Source organism: Poeciliopsis prolifica, unplaced genomic scaffold, assembly GCF_027474105.1.
Source record: "Poeciliopsis prolifica strain line A6 unplaced genomic scaffold, Auburn_PproV2 SCAFFOLD061, whole genome shotgun sequence".
Taxonomy (NCBI): Eukaryota; Metazoa; Chordata; class Actinopteri; order Cyprinodontiformes; family Poeciliidae; genus Poeciliopsis; species Poeciliopsis prolifica.
The window spans coordinates 1608630-1627500 of record NW_026562436.1 but is presented as its reverse complement, the minus strand read 5'-3'; the positions used below and the strand labels follow the sequence as shown (position 1 = coordinate 1627500).

General features: G+C 41.7%; 1 protein-coding gene across 4 annotated transcripts in view; it reads right to left on the bottom strand.

Moving 5' to 3' along the window:
* The window catches only part of LOC129379814 (seizure 6-like protein), a 59290-nt gene extending 49537 nt beyond the window's left edge, over nucleotides 1-9753 (bottom strand). For all 4 annotated transcript variants that reach the window (XM_055060701.1, XM_055060702.1, XM_055060703.1 and 1 more), the window contains exon 1: nucleotides 9434-9753. In XM_055060701.1, coding sequence (XP_054916676.1) covers nucleotides 9434-9524 — 91 coding nt within the window. In that variant the 5' untranslated portion in view covers nucleotides 9525-9753. The remainder of the gene's footprint in view (nucleotides 1-9433) is intronic.
* Between the last annotated feature and the right edge of the window lie 9118 nt (nucleotides 9754-18871).

Here is an 18871-nt window from a genome sequence, read left to right as displayed (position 1 = left end):
CAGCGACGAGTTTTACAGTAGCAAAGATTTATGTGAAAGGAAGCGAAGGGGAGCAAAAATATGTTTGTCAGGACACATGAGAGGGTGCAGCATAGATGAGGAACATCTTCAGGAAGAGAAGCCCTCTGTCTGAGAAACCCAGAGAATTACTTTGAGTGGATTTTTAGTGTTTGAGCTCAAAGTTTCACACTTCAGCATAAAGCTGGTAATGACTGGCTGGTTTGTCAACTACTTATTCAAAATGTAATAAAACGATTTCTCACCAACAGTTTGACACTTTTTTTCTGCTATTGTGCTCCTCTATGATAAATTGTCCAAATGTGAGAGAAAAAAAAACAAAAACATCACATCTCCTCACCCAGCATCTCTGGAAAACAAGCCTCCTTGCTGTCTGGTTTTCTGTCCCTGGCTGTGGGCGCGAACATTCAGAGCTGCCACACAGAGCTGCACGATTATCACAAAATACAACATTTACATAACAGAGGCATCACAGCTGAGCGGACAGAGAACCATGGATGTGGTTTTACTACTGGCTACATCGAGATGCAGAAACGGTGGATATGTTGGGAACAAAGCAAGTCTCTGTAGTGCCTGAAACGTAAAAACTATGGCAACTTCTGAGGTAATTAGACTTAACATTCTGTGATATTTAAAAAGGTGACTTACTTTAGAGGAAAGTAATAAAATCCTACTTCAATGGCAGCGTATTAGGGTAGTTATAGATAGAGAAAAAAGAAGAGTAAACTTTTGAGATTGATCTCAGAAATTTTCTAGATAACAAGAACTTAAAATCTGCAATTAATCAAAAAATTTAAGCTTTTGCGTCGCAAATTTTTGATTTCTCAAACTTGGAAATGTCCAAGTTTTTAATAGCAAATGTATAAGATTTGTTGTGTAATGCCTGTAATACACCATCATAGACACTGCAGATGTCAACAACCTAAAAAACCCTGTAAAATAAATGTAGCTGTTATAAAGTTCAGCAATTTCACGACCCATGTGTAAGTAGGTTGTGACACAGAAGTCCATTTCTTTTGGGCGCCGGCCTCGAGTTTCGACGAGAATAAATATTTATTTTTCCACTGCAAACGGAGAACAGGATGGAAAAGGAGGTACAAAATAATTCTCCAAAACTCACTGAAAGAAGACTGCAGCAAAGTGGCATCTTTGGGCCACTAAGTCTCCATGACAACCACTGGACACCAGCTACATTTAACAATGCCAGAAATAAAATAATAATTAAAAAAAGCAGTTTCTGTCCCACCATCACAATTATGTTTACGTGGGAAAACTCCTCATGTCCATTGTTAAGTATGGTAGGTCTGTGATGCTGTGGGCCGACTTCTCTGCCTAAACCTCTGTGTTTGTTTTTGTGGAGAATGTTGAGGAAATAAATTAATTCAATTCAATTTGGGCTAATAATAAAAAATGTGGAAAAGTAAAGCACTGTGAATACTTTCCAGATACACTGTATTTATTAATGCTATTATTAACACATGATGACATAATGAAGTCAACGCCTCCTTCAACACTTTGCTCCCGACCGAAGAGGAAAACTCTTCCTTCACGTCTTGTCATCTCTGCATCCAGTCGCCAGTCATTCGCAGCCTGAATTAAACATGCAGCTCTCCTCACTGACCGGCTCTAAACCTCCATATCGCTCATGAAACGAGATTGGGTTTTACTGTTTTGCGGCTCTGTTAGCTTTACTTTTATACAAAAGGCAAACAGCCACAGCATGTCTATCTGATGCCAAGACATGGGCCGGTTACTGGCTCCAAGGTGCATGCAGAGGATTCACATGTACAATCTGCTTCATGTTAAACACCACCTCGAAATCTAAAGCAATACAAACTCCCAACATGATACATTATATCAATAAAGATCAGGATTTGTCTTAGTTGTTAGTGCAGTGGGAACACATAACCTGTTAGACGTAAACTCAGCTTAGTTGTATGAACACATGCAGGTACCGAATGAAAACTCAGCATCACAGCTTTGATCTGAAAACAACTACAGTTAGCTGTGACTAAAGGGTTTATGGTGACATGTTAGAGTGGAATTTCAGTGAAATTCAGACGTCTGTCCTAATCGTTTTAGAAGAGAAGCGGCTCATGGCCATGGCTTCTGAAACTACAGTGGAAGCGAGATATTTGTACCTAAGATTCATACCGTCATAATTTCATGCCTGTTGGCACCTGAGGTCAGCGTTACACAAACCGCCGTGGCCTAAAACAAACATAAACAAAGTTAAGCTTCAGTTAATTGCTTGTATTGTAGCGAAGTGTCAGCAGCGTCTGCACAATCCGGCAGCCATCCTCGAGAGGATAATCCCAGGCACTGACGCATGCAGCCGGCGCTCCTGCTGAGCGTCAGCCGCGCCGCTCACACACACCCGCACCCGTCAGATAATCAGAGCGGCTGCTGCACAAAGGTGAGCCGCCAGGGTGGAGGCATCCTCACCAGTAAGAGGTGCAGGCGCTGCACCACAGGGGTTAGATTCAACACCTCAAACCAGGCAGCATGAGATCAAGACCCCAACACTCCACCCAGTTGCTTGTTACTGGTTCCGACCATATGTCAGACTGACGAGGCGGCCGCCATTACTTTGATCCTAATGAGTGCAGGGACCAAGTGAGAAACATCTAAACGCTCATACAGCTGCAGCAGCTCATACAAGGTGCACACACAGGCTGCGTTTCCATTAGAAACAAGTGCAAAAATTAGTCAATATTTCACTAGTGTTGATTTATTAGAAAATACCATCAGAATTTACCTTCATTAAATGAGGGACGCAATTAAAATCACACATGAATAAATTGGTGCATGAGTCATTAAAGTGCTGCACTATGATCCTCCAGCTCCTTCCTTCCTGGTTTGCATCAGTAGCAACATCCTGTTGTTGATCAGGTGTTTCCATTGCAGTTTTGTGAAATAAACCAATTTTGATTTGACCAAAAAAACCACCTCACACTACAACCAAAGCTTAACAAAAAAACAAAAACTGAACATTTTCCTGAAGCTTCTTTTTTTTGTTTTTGTGTTGTTGTTTTTTTCTTTGTGAGGATGTGCAGTAGTTGGACTGCCTCTCTGGCCACTGTTAGCTGTTAGCTGTGGATACAGCTAGCCATTTCTATTTATCTCCAGAAAAGCTTTAGTATCTATTAGCACTTAATAACATCAACAAAGACATAGAACATACATACACTTGCATTACAAATGTACTAAAATAACTACTGTTCACTTACAGTAAATAAGTGATCAGTTCAAAGTAGAGATGCTCCGATCAGGTTTTTTGCTGCCGATTCTGATACCGATCAGCCATGAGGGCCGATCTCTGCCGATCACCGATCGCCTGGATCGACTGTCATATTAGATTCGTTGTGTTGATGCATTTTGACGTGCTTCACCCCTGCGGTCATTTTCCTGCCGCAACACGCAAACGTCCCCACTCACTCTGAGAATTAAAGTTCCAGTGCAGGCTGAGAAGTGACATACAGGTGATCGTTTTGGTGATCGGCATCAAGAGACAGTGATCGGCCATCACCGATCACACACGTTTTCACAGAAATAAGTGGATTATGACCGGTGGCCGATCCGTCGACACGATAAATATTGCAGCTGAAGAACAGCGTGATGTAAACAAGTAAATGAACGCTGAAAAAGAAATAAATGAGTAAACTAAAAATATGAAACGCCTGGCATCAATGTTTAGTAATAAGCCCAAGTTTTCATTTGGATGTTGTGACTTTGAAAAGATTTGGGCTTATTCAGTTCAGCCTGTTCTCTTTAATGCCTGCAGGTCCACAAACCTTCACAATACAATAATAATGAAAATATTGTATGCACTAATAAAACCTACGGATAATTTTTAGTTATTGGGAGGAAACCTGACAAACATCAACAACAGTCGTTTCAATCTACTCTGCCGCTTTATGCCTCATCAAAACCCAGGGCAGAAGTTGTTCATTAGGAACACAGAGGCCTGAATGAGCATGCTAATGAGCAGCTTAAGTTCTTGGGGGCTCTGAGTGAAATCAAAGGTTAAAACCCTCTGAGCCCACCTGCAGCAGCACCAGACGCCTGCTGATTAAAAAGGAGTCAGGACAACTTCCTGATGGTTTCTGTCACAGCTGCCTGCTTCTGTCTTCATAGACTCTTTAGCCACTTTTTAATAAAATAAATCACAATATGGAAATGTAGCTCTAGAACCGCTTTTTTTCTTTTCTGTTTTTTCTTTTTAGTTGCTCTCAGTCAGGATACAGCTTTGCTCGACTGACTTTTAACAATTGTCTGTTTTTTACAAGCTTTTCACAGCCTATTTACAATGTTTCCCATTAACACTCATCCATCCTGCTACTCGGTGCAAGTACTCTACTTCCTGAAGCTCAGTCACATCAGACGTGATTTTCAGCAGCTGTTCTCACCTGGTTCTGCAGAAGAAACTAAAACATCACTTTGGCTTCCTCTCTGTTGTTAATGCCGACAAAACCCCGTCCCTCTATATTCACGCTGAAAAATGAAAATGTTGAATACGGTGAACTTCAAAATTGAATTATTTGCACTGTGTGGGTGACATATTTATAATTAAGACACTGAGGACAATGGGTACTGGAGGAGAATCGGTGCAACAAACCCTTTTCTGATCATGGAGCTTTAGAAAACACTGCGAAACAATTTTGAAGAGAGCCTGCTTACGAATTCAAGTCTTTTCCAGAAACTTTCTAAGATTAGCTTCAATTTTTTTTTCTGGCAAATTTTTGACTTTTTAAACTCTGGATTTTCTAAGAATTTTCCCTTCTATCTACTGTGAACATAAAACACTGTAATTTTCAGTTATCTAGTTTTCAGATGACAGGCTAATGGGATTTTGTTTTAAACTTCTCTGTTACTGACCCCCGAAGGCCACTGTTTGCACAGGATTTCATTTAGGAGTATTGAAATAAAGGGGGACTAAATACAAATACTCACCACAGTTCCTAATTTGTAAAGAATGTTGAAAATGCATAACTGTGAGCCATTTCTATGCTGTGTGCATGCTGTCAACACAACATCAGCAGTGACAGACTGAAGGTTCATGTTTCATACTCTACTCTGGGTTTTTTTTCTTCTTCTTCTTCTTTCCTCCCCCAAACCTGCCTTCGTGTTTCTTCTACAACTCTGTTTCTTTGCCTCTTTCTGATGCTTACATGGCACAATATAGTCTCAAAAGTTTGGAGCCTAATGTTCTGGTTGTGTAATAAGGCTCGGGTTAGTCAAGCAGAAGAGACAATCTCCTCTCAGTTCTATTTTCCCTCTCAACTCACTAGAAATGGGGGAGGGGAGATGGAAGACGAGCACAGAGGATGAAGAAGAACCAGAGGAAGGAAGCTGAAGAGCAGAGCGGAGGTGATGAGATGAGAGGAGAATGGCGGATCGGGAGCAGGGTGAGTTTTTGCTTCTTTTTGCTGGAGAGGATGTGCAACAGTTTCAGGGGCAGCCTGGGTCGATAGCACTGCTGCACGTTGCTGCACGTTGCTCTCTGGATCTATACTGCAGCTAGATCTGCTGTCTAGTCTCCGCTCACCCATCATCAAGCTGCCTTTGCTATGACATTATCGCTCTAACCCTAAAAAATCAGAGCAAGCAGTGACCGGGCCCCAACTTCATGCTCATGTCAACAACGTGCAAGGTTGTCACACCAACACACACCAACACACACGTGCCAGGCACGTTCCCCGAACCGGCTGGAGGTCATCGGGTCTCTGCTGGAGGAGCTCTTTGAGCCCAGCAACGTGGAGCAACACGCAGGGAGTGAGCACATGCAGATCCAACTGCTGGGCGCCAACAATGAAGTGGCGTGGATTAACAAGCAGGCCGACGCCCGGCAGAAACGACATCGATGATTTCTGAGCTGAAACTTTGACTCGTTTGTGCATCATCAGGGCACAGAGGCGGCTCCTCTCAGGCCCAGGTGATTTCAGAGATCCCAGCTTCACAGAGGCCGGTTCACACAGCAACAGGATGACTGATGGCTGTGTGTGTGACAGCTCACTCACATGGTGTTGAAATTAAAACTAAAAGACCTGAATGATGACATTCCCCGAAATTTAAAGTTATGTGCATTCATGTTGAGTGCAGCTCTGAGCAGAGACACAGAGCTCAGACAGACACTGTGGTCCATTTTCCTCTGGACAAAACAAGTTCCACTCTGAAATGTTCTTGTTGTTTTTGTTGTTTGTTGGTAGCATTTAAAGATTTAATAGTCTATATTACCAGACCCCTACATTTTCATAAGTTTGTCCAACAAGAGTTGAATTTAATTTGAAATAAATTCAAATGTATTTCATACATGAAGTTTTTAATTGGTCTCTACTTTATTTTTGACTCGTGTCTTTTATTGCAAATGCAGTGAACATGTTACCTCTGTCTATTAAATATTTCACCTAAATACCCAAATAAAGCCAAATAAGCTGCACAGCATCACAATCAATAGGCTACAATAAATACAACGTTCTGTTCAGTGAAGCAAAGCAAGTTTATTGTGGTGTATTTTTTATATTTATGTGTAAAAATTATGATGTGATGACTAGCATATTAAATGTGTATGTAATACTGCAAGACATCTTATCAGTTTTAGAGAAAATTGTCAATCTCATTAAAATAAGCACTCTGGTGACATATGATGTGCTGTTGGTTTCATTTTGGAGCAACATAGACACTTTACTCCTTCTACAAATGGCTTATTAATGCCTAATAACACACATCAATAAAGTCAGTGGAAAGAAAATCTTAATACTACAACGGAACCTAACATCTATATGGTCTTCCTTATATCTGCTGAGGAACAGCCAATAAACACCAAGGAAAATGAATGGCACACCTGAATTGGCTGCTTTGCAAACATCAGCCAATAGCATGTCAGCACCTTCACAGCTGGTATATCAGCTTCACAAGCTGCATTTTGTTTCAAACAGTTTTGATATGATGCATAAAACAAAGTCTGCAAATAGGCTCATCGTCCCCAGATAACTTAAAGTGATGTTCCACTGAAAAATGTCACAAATGGACACGGCCTGCACCCACCAGGCAATGTCCCACCGCTGGCAACCGTGGTGGATAAGACATGCATAATCCACGATGAATTCAGCGTCAACATCATACGCAAAAATGAACATGCTGCTTGGGTTTATTTTATCTTTTTTGATGCAGCTGCTATCACCTTCATTTGGTTAGCTGCGTTCAGAACTATTGGCTCATGCCAAACACGGGGATTAACATGGAATGTAGAGTTTATAACAACAGATGAAATTCCGTCACCATATGTCATCATCACAATATTTGCTGCACATGTTAATATTGCAAAAAATTGTCTTTGTTTTCAACTGCCACAAATACAATGGAGGTCTAACAACAAGACATCGAGTCTCGCTGTAGTGGATAAACACACCTGCCGTAGATGATGGCACCACAGGTCTCAAAGAGTTGCAAGCAACAATGTCACAACCCCAACGTCTGTTTGAGTATTTCTTCACTGGCATCAGAGGCAGATTGGAGCTGATAGTGGAGAATATGCCGCTGTCCTCAGTGACTACAGCTTCAACCACAATGATCCTTAATGAGGCTACAGCAAAAGAGCCCTTTACATAAAACACTTTCTCCATAACGGTGTCACAACCATCATCCCCAGCATACTGTAATCATGCTAGTTGCAGAGCCTAACATCCGGAGGGCTGCCCCAGTTAGAGATGAAGAAAACTGTATCAACTGAAGTTATTTTGATCCCCTCAGCTGATCAGGAGGAAATGCTCAGCAGAGCAAACGCTCCTAAGCAGGAACACTTTATGCTTGTGTTTGCATTTTTCTCATTGAAGTATTGCATCCAAAAAGGAACGCTGTGAAAGTGGACATCATGTTTCTGTCTTCACATCAGCAAGGTGGGACACCAACAAGAACCTTTATAACCCAAACACCCAAAGCAGACAACTTATAATTCTGATGAAAATAGATTGTCAATCCTAAATAACCACTACTTTTTCTGAACCTAAATATGTAAATAAAGAACAAACAAAACATTTACAAAAAGAGGATAATTTTCTTCTGCTGGATGTTGATTTTTAATGGAAAATATATTGAAGACACTTTTCAACCCAATGACAAGAAAGACTGACGTGAAACATGCTGCAGTTGGTGACATGCTGTTGTGGAAATTCAATGAGTAAATATAGTAATTGGGTTATTAATTTTTCTCATGTTATTAAGAACTATATACTAAGAGATCCAAAGAGCCAAACAAACATCCTGCATGTCACTGGCTGCATTTCCATAAGACTGTGCAATTTTAATGTTCAGAAACAAATCTGATGAATGGAAATGCCAATTTAAAATAATAATAATAATAATAATAATAATAATAATAATAATAATAATAATAATAATAATAATAATAATAGTGTTTGGATTAAAAATTTGTAATGCTATATTTAGGTGGTTTATTGGCCATATAAAAAATGTCTCATTTCGGTAAATTGCAATGGAAACATCTTTCGCATCACACTGGTCACATGATCAACAACCGGATGTTGCCACTGGCACAAACAACAGAAGACGAAGACAGGAAGTAGGAGAATCACGGTAAAGAGTTTTTTTTGTTTTTGTTTTTGTTTTTTGTTTTAATAAATTATTATTTGAAAACTTATTCAGGTGTGCTTTTGATTGCGTTTCTTCTGCAAATGTGAAATAGTGTTTATTATTATTATTATTATTATTATTATTATTATTATTATTATTATTATTATTATTATTTTGTTTGTTTTTTTATTAACAGAGTTTGTAATGGAAGTATTTTTGAAATATTTTCTCTTCCTGGGTTGTTGAGTGTAACTTCGTCCTTCTCTTGTTTTTCCCTGCTGATGCTCAGACTGCCGGTCTGTTGACAGGTGATCTCTCCCTCTGCATTCACCCTGCTGCAGCAGCTGCAGCACCAGCAGCAGCAGCAGCAGCATCTACTGGCTGATCGAGGATCCCACGCACACGAGTGGGCTCCGCTCCGCGCGCACTCCTCGGCTTAAGGGAAGCGTGCGCGCACATCCCCGGACCGCTCGTGCCAAAAAAAGAAAGAGGAAAAAGAAATCAGAAAAAGAAGAATCCGTTGTGTGGTTTGAGGCTGGAAATAACCTCCGTTTATTTGGAGACTTCAAAAGGCTGTTTCAGACTCTCTCTCTCTCTCCATCCACTCGAAACCTCCCACGATTTGACTCGAAAACAAGCCGGGGATGCCCAGAAAATAAATAAATAAATAAAAATAAAATGCGAGTTGGTGATGCGCCGAGAACTGAAGTCAAGCTGCTCTCGATCTGCGATCCGGGACTCAGATGACGGGAGTTTGGAAGCACTGCTCCAACAGCATCCCACAGTAATGATGGGAAACGAAGAAGAAATTGAAGAGCCTTACCTCCTGCTGAGACGCTGCTCCACAGCAGCCAGACCCACAGCACCGCAGGCAAGGAGCCGCGCAGGCGGACCGGGCGGGCAGCCGGCGGCATGGCGACACAAGCCGCTCCGGCGGAACAGAGAGCGGAGGAGAGACTGAGGGGAAGGAAAGATGAAACCACGAGCTCCCGGCTGTGTGAGCGGGCTGGTCGGCGGTCAGGTGGAGCCGGTGGCGTCGGAGAAGGTCCGCATGTCAGAGGAGCATCCTCCTGACTGCAAGCAGCGCCTCCTGCTTTCTGCCACCGATGCGATGCGTCCTCCTCTGTTGTCCTCTCTCTCACATTCTCAGTCACAAGCAGCCTCCCTCTCTCCCTACCTCTCCCCCCCTGTCCCTCTCTCTCTGTCTCTGTCTCACACACACACTGACAGTCACACACAATGTGACCCTAATGATAATGAAACTTTGTTTTGGTGTGTAAGGGGTGATGGGCTGCACGCTTACATAAGATAGAAAGGGGGGGAGATTTGCAGGAGGGACGAGGGATGGATGGGTTGAGTTAGGAGCTTCCTGATGCCGGGCAGGTAATCTGTTTGAGGAGGCTGGTTGTATTTCACTGTGGGAATCCACTGCAGTCGCCTTCATGAAGACCAGAGCAAGACTCCACACTCTGCAGGTTAATGAATGCTGACCGACCGCTGAGACGCCCTCAGAGAGGGCTGCTGCCGCATGGCGTTTCGTATCTAAATGAAAACTTGGCGTCTGAATTTTGAGCGAAAAGTCCTCACTGCTCACAGTACGACTGTGCACTTAGAGCCAATGGCCGAGTCCCAGTGGTCAAGAGATTTGAAACAAATTTCACACGCAAAAGTAAGTTGTTATGTATGCTTTCTGTGTTGCTAAGTAACTAAACTTTATGTTAATATAATGATTAACCATAGCAATAGGAAGAAGAACAGAAACAAGACCGAAAGGTCGACACATCCATCGTCTGCACCCGTTTGTCCTTGCAAGGTCACAGAGGTACATCAAGGACAGATCACCACGGCAACACAGAGATGCTTAGTATAAACAACTATGCGCAGACACACACACCACACACACACACACACACACACACCCACACCCACCACACACACACACACACACACACACACCCACCCACCCACACACACACACACACACACACCCACACACACACACACACACACACACCCAAGGACAATCTGGAGAAACCAATCAATGCTCAATGCAACTGGATTTTGGACTTTGCTGTCTGTGTGAGAGCAAGCAGTCACACTTCCTCCACTCTTAACATCAACACCGGCGTCCCACAAGGCTGTGTGTTCAGCCCAGGGCTTTATTGACCCTTTGCAACTATGTCACTTAATCATATCGAAGCACCAGGTCGCATGTCGGAAGTGATGCCCTTCTGCCATATTTGGTATCTTTCTAATCATACTTATATCTTCTTAGCTTGTTCAAAGTGTTTGCTGCAAACGCTGTCAGTCGTTATGACTGACGGCTGCTGTCCATCACCACAGTGTCTTCTCTCAGTAAAAGTTGCTTTGCATCCCTGTCTGTTTGTGCTGCTGACGGCGCAGCAATTTTAGCCATTTAAAGTATTTAAATATCTGGTTTCAGCTGAAGAGATGGATATTGTTTTTGTTTATGATTGATTAATATCCTTTAGAAAGCAGGAGTTCATGCATTACATCTACATCTGCTGTTTTCACTTCCTTGCATTGATTCAATTAAATTCGTTTATTTCTTGTTTAGAAACATGATTCACCCATTTATTTGATTTGGGTTGACATTTAACAAGCAGATGGTAAGTACCATGCAGCAGTATCACCCTTGATCAAGTTTGAGGACTCCAAAGCTCTTTACGCTGCCCAGTTATTCAAACATTCATGAAAGCTTGACTGACACGCCTTAAAGCACTACAGTGAGAAGACATAACGTAATAGGTTGCAGAATAAAATCCATGTTTTGTGTGCATTGATCAATTTTGATAGCATATATGGTTCTATACCCACAGAGTTATTAATGTAACAAGGATTTTGAGAAACTGTAGCCTGTCTTTAGTGAATTATCTTGACTTTATTTTCTTATTGGGGTGTGATTTTGACCCAACAGCAGAACTGCTGAGATGGACGGAGCAGGAAGATACACTGGGATTCTTTACTTTGTTGTCATGAATAACAACAAAGTAAAGATGTCAGAGGGGCCAGCTCCAGCTAACACTCCAGCTCGGTATAAATTATTACACCATGAAAGAGAGAAATCCAACTGTACCTGCCTCCGGTTTGGACTTCTCTCTAGACAGAAGCTTTATGAGCTCCGAGCTACATTTTTACTGCTGTTCCTTCTCTTTCTGCTCATGTAAAGAAAACCAAAACCTTCTGCAAAGACATTCAGCCTTCAGCTGTTACTGAGAACCAGGCTCTCAACACCTTTTCCATGTTCTCTGTTTTTGTATTTTATTTTATTTTATTTCCATTATCTCCTTTCTGTCTCAGAGCCTGGAAATGCATTTCTCAGCACAGCTGTGCCGCCTCCCTTACGCCACAGTTAATTTCACAGCTGGTTCTGCTATTGTATCAGTTTTGGCGTGTGATAAATCCTGAAGCAAGGAGTTGCGGAAGAAAGATGTGCTGTGTTGTTCGGGATATAGAAAAGCCGCATTTTGCTGCTGAGTTTCTGAAGCAGCGGTTATCATATCTACAGCCTGACAGGTTTTTTGTAATAATTCACTGAAACTCACTTTTATTACTAGCCAGGTTAAAAGTGTACTAGACAAGTCCTGATTGTGAAAAGCTGTTTTATTTATTTATCTATTTATGTATTTTTTAATAGCAGTATGACACTCGGAAATTGTCGCCTGAGTGCCAAAGGCAGGCCCAACAGATTTACTTATGCATCAGATGCATATATAGTAATAACAGTTATGGCATCACTGAAGAATACACAGCACAAGTCAACACAGGATGCATTTCGAGGCAGCCGCAGCCCAGAGCAGAGTGTCTCTGAAAAACACCTGGGCTGTTGTTTTGTTGAAATCGGTATCATTTCTTTGCTTTGTTCCACTCAATTAAGTCAAATCGAATTACAACTCTTAAACCAGTGAATCAGAGGACAAATTGTGTTGCTTCGCAGAATTTCTTTCTATCAAAGAATCTAAAACTTGCATCAAAATATGCATCACATTGGAGATGCAAGACCCTGTTATTTACAGTCAAGACGATGTGAACAGTGGTAACAATGTTATGAAAGAGTATTTCAAAGCAAAACAAAAAAAAAAAACACCCTGAATTATTAGGTGGATATTTTTTACACTGCTTCAGTGTTGCTACAGACGAAGTCGCAGAGCTGGGTTGGCTGTTATGTTCACACTGTGGTTCCACAAGTCCTGCACAATGTTTGCTTAAACAAATGAAATCAGATGTGGCAGAAGCCCAGTGAGTTACAGTGTACTGTTGCTCACGCTGCCCCGTCATTTCACACACACTCCTCAACTCGGCTGGCTGACCTTTGCTGTGGCAGAGCAAGCCGCGCATTAACTTCCCCGCTCCACCGGGGGGCATTTTACACATTACCAGGGTTGTAATAGTTTGGGGTTTTCTCAGCATCGTTCAGTTTTATCTCATTGTTTGTCCAATTCTTAGTTTTAGAGAGTTTTTACAGTGTGTTTGCGAGCTTTTATTAATTATCATTGGGAAAATACTGAGTTTTATCTTTGTTTTTGTTATAGTAGTGGTTTTAAGTTTTTCATACTTTGCCTGACTTGATTAGGTGAAGAATTCAGGAAGCTCAAAGTATTGTATCATGATCATGTTTACACTGATTGGGTGATGAATACTCAACTTTAGACACCATCTTCAAAATATGGATTGTTATTGTTAAACAGCAGCCGACTGGAGTTTTAACACAGATGTTGTCACCATTTTGTGGACCAGCGTTATAAATGGCTAGAGTGGGGGGAAAAAATCTATTTCAGTTCACAAGTCTGATAAATAGATTCATAAACTTCAAAAGTGAGGATATGATTTTGCAATAGAGTGGCATATTTATTTTTGGTTGTGTGTTTCCATAACACTCTCTGCTATAATCCGCTTTTTGCTTTTGGATCTGCCTTGTCTGCTTGGCATTCATACATTTGAACGGCAGCAGAGTTCACTTCTGGGTTTGTAGGCGGACCAGAGTTTGCTTTTTTGGTCCGTATTAGAATTACCGGTTAAAAGAAGACCATCTCAACTCTCACGATTATGTCATTTCGGTGCTGTGGAAAAGATTGATTGCCAGATTATTACAAAACATTATTTCAACTATTAGTTGAAAATCACTCTGTCAGGTTTGTTTCATACCGTAGGCATGATGTGATATCAAACACTGGAGAAGAGGTCAGATTAAAGCTCCAAGTCAGGCACAGTGGGCTGTGTGTGTGTGTGTGTGTGTGTGTGTGTGTGTGTGTGTGTGTGTGTGTGTGTGTGTGTGTGTGTGGGCGTGTGTGTGTGTGTGTGTGTGTCAGACAGAGACCACACACAGGTTTCACACTGACATGCAAATGAAAACACATAGTTTAAGATTAGAATATTACACCACAACAATTACACACACAAAAAGAGAAAGAGAAATCATTTCCAATCCAGAATTACCTGCTTGTTTTTGTCCTACAGGAGTTGCTCAACTTCAGACTTTTAAACACCTCACAGCAAAGCAGCTCTTCTTCAGTTCCAGGAAAGCAGCGTGACAGTAGGGAGTGGAAATGTTGCAGGAATCAGTGTCAGCGATAGAGGAGGCGAAGAGCCAGGTAATGCAAACAGAACACACGGAGAAAAGCATTTTATTTCCCCGAGCTGCTGTTGTTATTTTTGCTCAACTTAGAAATGTACTAAAGCACGTTTCAAAAGGAAACGCCTGGGATGCGTGCTTTGATACTGCCAGTTTGTTCTGCGGTTATTTATAGCTTTAAGTTGGAAAGACGGTTTAATCAAAAGCATGAAGTTGATCTGAAACGTGTTAAACAACCAAAATATAATAAATCCCTCTACAGAGAAAACGAGAGCAGCACCAGGAATAACTCCAAGTCTATGGGAAGCATTTCTGTTTTATTCTGACTCCAGGGGGAAACAATCTGGCTCAAAGCTCCTCTACGTTCTCCTGCAGCCGTGTGTTCCTGCTGCTGGGCGCCGAGCAGGTGGCGCACTTGGCTACTCCAAATAAGTTACTAACCGGAGGGAACGGGAGCCAATTAAAAAGCAGGAATCTGCAGGCGGCTAAAAGACAAATGCAGCGGCTGAGAAACGCTGAGCGGCTCCAGCATAGCTGAGCATCGTGTTCTCCGGCGCTGCAGGTGATCCCGATTCTGTTGTGAAACCGAACAACTGCCGACTCTTTCCCAAGGTTAAACTGAGCCGCTGAGGCTCGGTTTGTGTTCGCTGCCATTGATGGAAATAGTTCACAGAGGAAATAGAGTGCGCCTCTCACTCATTTCACTCTGTCAGCAATAGCACTGGAATCGGTCTGCAGCCGCGTCTCTTTTGTCAATCTCAACAGAATTCACCAGAGTGAAGTTCCTCCCCACCTTCTTCAAACTGGACGAACATGGTGTCAAACGTCTGTGCTGGTATGTGCAGCAACAATTTCCGTTTGCGCCGCTATGATTTTAAAGAGATGAAGAAATATTACCAGAGGTCATGAAAGGTCAACCCTCCCCCATTTTTTCAAATTAGACAAAATTGGTGTCAAATGTTTATGCTACGTTTGTGCAGCAAAGAGCTAATAAATAGACTCATAAACATTAAAATTAAGGACATTGTAGCTATAATTTCAGCATATTTTGGTTAGATTTATAGACATATGGAGTAGTTTCAATTTGTCATAGTTTTTATTTGTTACAGTTTTTGTTGGTTTTAGTTGCCTATAATAACTTTGACGTAGAGCAGCTAAACAGTAAAACCTATTTTCTGATAAGTTGTATAACTTGGGCCTCACTGGTGATATATTTAGTAACAGTGCAAACTGCGACGTTTCCCTGTAAACCTGCTTGATTATTGTTTTGCACCAGCAAACATGCCACCTTCATAGTCACTTCAATCCTCTTTCTTCCCCATTCTGACCCTCGCTTTGAAATTTAGTAAGTCATCTTTATTAATAGTGGCCTCCAAGTGGAAATACCCTTTAGAAACATTCATGAAATCTGTTTTGCGTATTGTGTGTGCTGCAGGGCTTTGTGCCTCCTGTTGATAAGAAATCGCTGCAGATCCAGTGATCTGCTAACAGATGGCAGGCCACCCCTAGCTTCTCTCTTGCTAGTGTGGCACACTGTTGCCTTGCCTGACTTCATTTTTAAGCGTTTAAAGCTCATTACAAAGGCAAGACAAATTCTCTTGGCACGAAGAAGTGCAATTTTCCACAGCGAAGCGTCCCAGTTATAACATTTGTTATAACATTTGAAAGCTCCAGATATGTTTTCCCTGCTCAGCTCCCACAAGTGTTTTTTCAAATATTGAATGTCTCTGTCTAAGAGAGGACAGTTGACAGCCGTTTCCACGGTGAGCCCCCAGTGTTCACCCTGCCCAGCCCGCTCCGTCGCCGCAGCACCGGAGGCAGCATGGCTCGTAGACGAGTCTCAGATATCAGGGACTGAGTCAATAACTGGCTTTATTTATTTATTTATTTTACGCATGTACACTATATTGTCAAAAATAACTCGCTTGTCTGTTTTCCCCGCACATAATCTTGAGTGATATGCCATTCTTGCACACACATGCTTGATTGACAGCACTAAGACCCGCCTCCTGGCTCTGATTGATTGATTGCAGCTGCACACTCTTGGATTCTTCCAGCTGGCACTGGAAGAATCCAGAGGAGCTTGTTTTGTTTTGTTTTTTTCACAGATAATCCGTCTCACACCATCCTGTCACAACATGGTAACAATATCAACAAATACTTCTTTTTCTTAAAATAAAAGTTACATACTGCCCCTTTAAAAACTCATTTCCAGTTATCGGAACCAGAGGATGGCTGATGTTGCCGCCAACGTGGCGCCATTTACTTTTCTCACAAGGCCACTTTTATGGCTTTTTGGCATTTAAAGAAATAAAGTTATAACTCTTTTTTTGTCTGACATTGTAAACTGATTGTCTGTCCTAACCACAAAAATATCTTCATTTCCCATTTTGTACTTTAAGACGACATCTTTCGACTCTGAACAGAATCACCGGCACCATGTATAAAATTCCTAAACTTCTCCTTTTATGTGCTGAGGCAGTCAGAGCTGCATCTCTCCTCAGTCTCTGCCAAACAAAGAGTGAAATGATTAGACGGCGGCTTTAGAGGGAGAAGAGATATCGTTAGTTCTGAGAAGCATCACTCCCCCCAACCCTCCACCAACCGTCCCCGGCTCGCTCCTTGTCTCATCCATCCTCGTCCTATCTGATTCTCTTTGTGATCTACAATCCCTCCTTCTCCTCCATCTCCATCTTAAGCCCAATCTCATCTCTTTTATCTCTTTACTTTACAGGCATTGGTCCTGGCTGTCCTGCTGCTGTTGTGTGTGTTGTTTTTTTTTTTTTTTCTAACAAATTCCTGTGAGAAGGGAGTTAAGCCTTTGCAGTGAGACGTGTGCTCTGACAGCGCACGGCTCCGTTGTGCCACACAGCAGAGGCCTGCAGGTCACAGCTTCTTCTTTGCTGTGGCAAAAGACGGCGCAGCGCAAACAAGTGAGCGAGAAAAGGGTAAAAATGTTTGTAGAAGATGAACTGAGGCTCATTTGCATCAGCTTTATGTTGAACTGAAACCCAACATGGAATTATTCTGTGGGATCCAGCAGCCTGTGGGGCAGAGTGGGTCACACAGAGTGGACCAGCAGCTGCAGACTGGGAGTCAGATCAACACTGGGATGCTTTTTTTTTAAATAGATGATAGTAGATAAACCTCTTTTGAAAGTTGTTTTTTTTTGTTTGTTTGTTTATTGTTGTTTTTTGTGTGCAGGGATACTTTATGTAATATTGAGAAAAATCTTTATTTTCTTTAGTTTCCAAAGGGCCTACGGAGAAAATAAAACCTTTTATGCTCTTCGTTGTTTAATATTCCTGAAAACGATTATTTATTTATAAAAAAGAAGAGTTGAGAGAACTATGCGTTTGTGTTTGAGGAGACATAGATTACAGAAAAACAAATGATGCTTATATATCCACTTGACACGATTACCCATCAACATCATCTTCTGCTTTTATTAACTTTATATTATAATACATTATTTTAATGCTGCTCAGCTCTCCTGGCATTGTGTTTAATTCCTACCAAGAAGTTGTGATTGTTTTGAAGCAATCTGATTGGCTGACAGGGTATAGCTTTGCTCTACACTGCCCCCTATGGGTTCAACATGTTTACAGCTATTTTATTTTGAAATAAAAGGCAGATATAGTTCTTCCTAAGTCTTCCTGGCTTTTCACATATGATTTTTCATGTCATTTCTTGTTTAATTGAAACACTGCAATTGCAAAATTGTGTTTTTATGACTTTAGCAGAATTATTTGTGTTGGAAAAGCAGCTCATGCATCTGTTCGGTCCATGAACAGATGATTTAAAACATCAACGTTAAAAAACTTCTTGTGTTCTATGTCGACTGAGAGACCAAAACACAATGCTTGTATTGTCTTCCATCATCATGGGCTGTCAGCGGGGTCTCCAGCTCTCAGCATCAGACGCCCTGAGGCAGAGAAGATTTGCTCAAGTGTTGAACCTGCATCGCTCCTCGAGCTCAGGCCCAGTGATGGAGCTGAGAGGACCTGCTGCAGCAGGGATGTGATCACTGAGGGGCCCCTCCATACCTGATGTCCAGATGTTCAGCTCCTAATGAGCTGCTTGCCGTTCCGCTGCGCATTCATTGCCTTCCACAGATTGCTACCACAGAAGTACAACAGTGCTGCGAAAAATACTCGGCTCCTCACAGCTTTCTTGTGTTACTTTATCTTGTTGCATTTAAACATCAACTCATTTTATTATCAGACAAAAGGATATTTAGGTTTCCCTTCTGGACATGTTAGTCTAATAAAACAATTCTGCAAGATGATTGATTGATTGATTGATTGATTGATTGATTGATTGATTGATTGATTGATTGATTGATGATGGATGGATGGATGGATGGATGGATGGATGGATGGATGGATGGATGGATGGATGGATGGATGGATGGATGGATGGATGGATGGATGGATGTGGATGGATGGATGGATGGATGGATGGATGGATGGATGGATGGATGGATGGATGGATGGATGGATGGATGTGCTTTTTGAAAATGGAATGGAATCCGTTTTAGTTGCCAGGTTTGTACGAAAAAACAAGGAGTCCCACTGTACTTTCTCATTGTCACTTCCTGTCCTCATATGTGGACTCAAAATAAATTCTACATTCGTTGGTACTTTGTATATGTTGTAATGTCTGTGA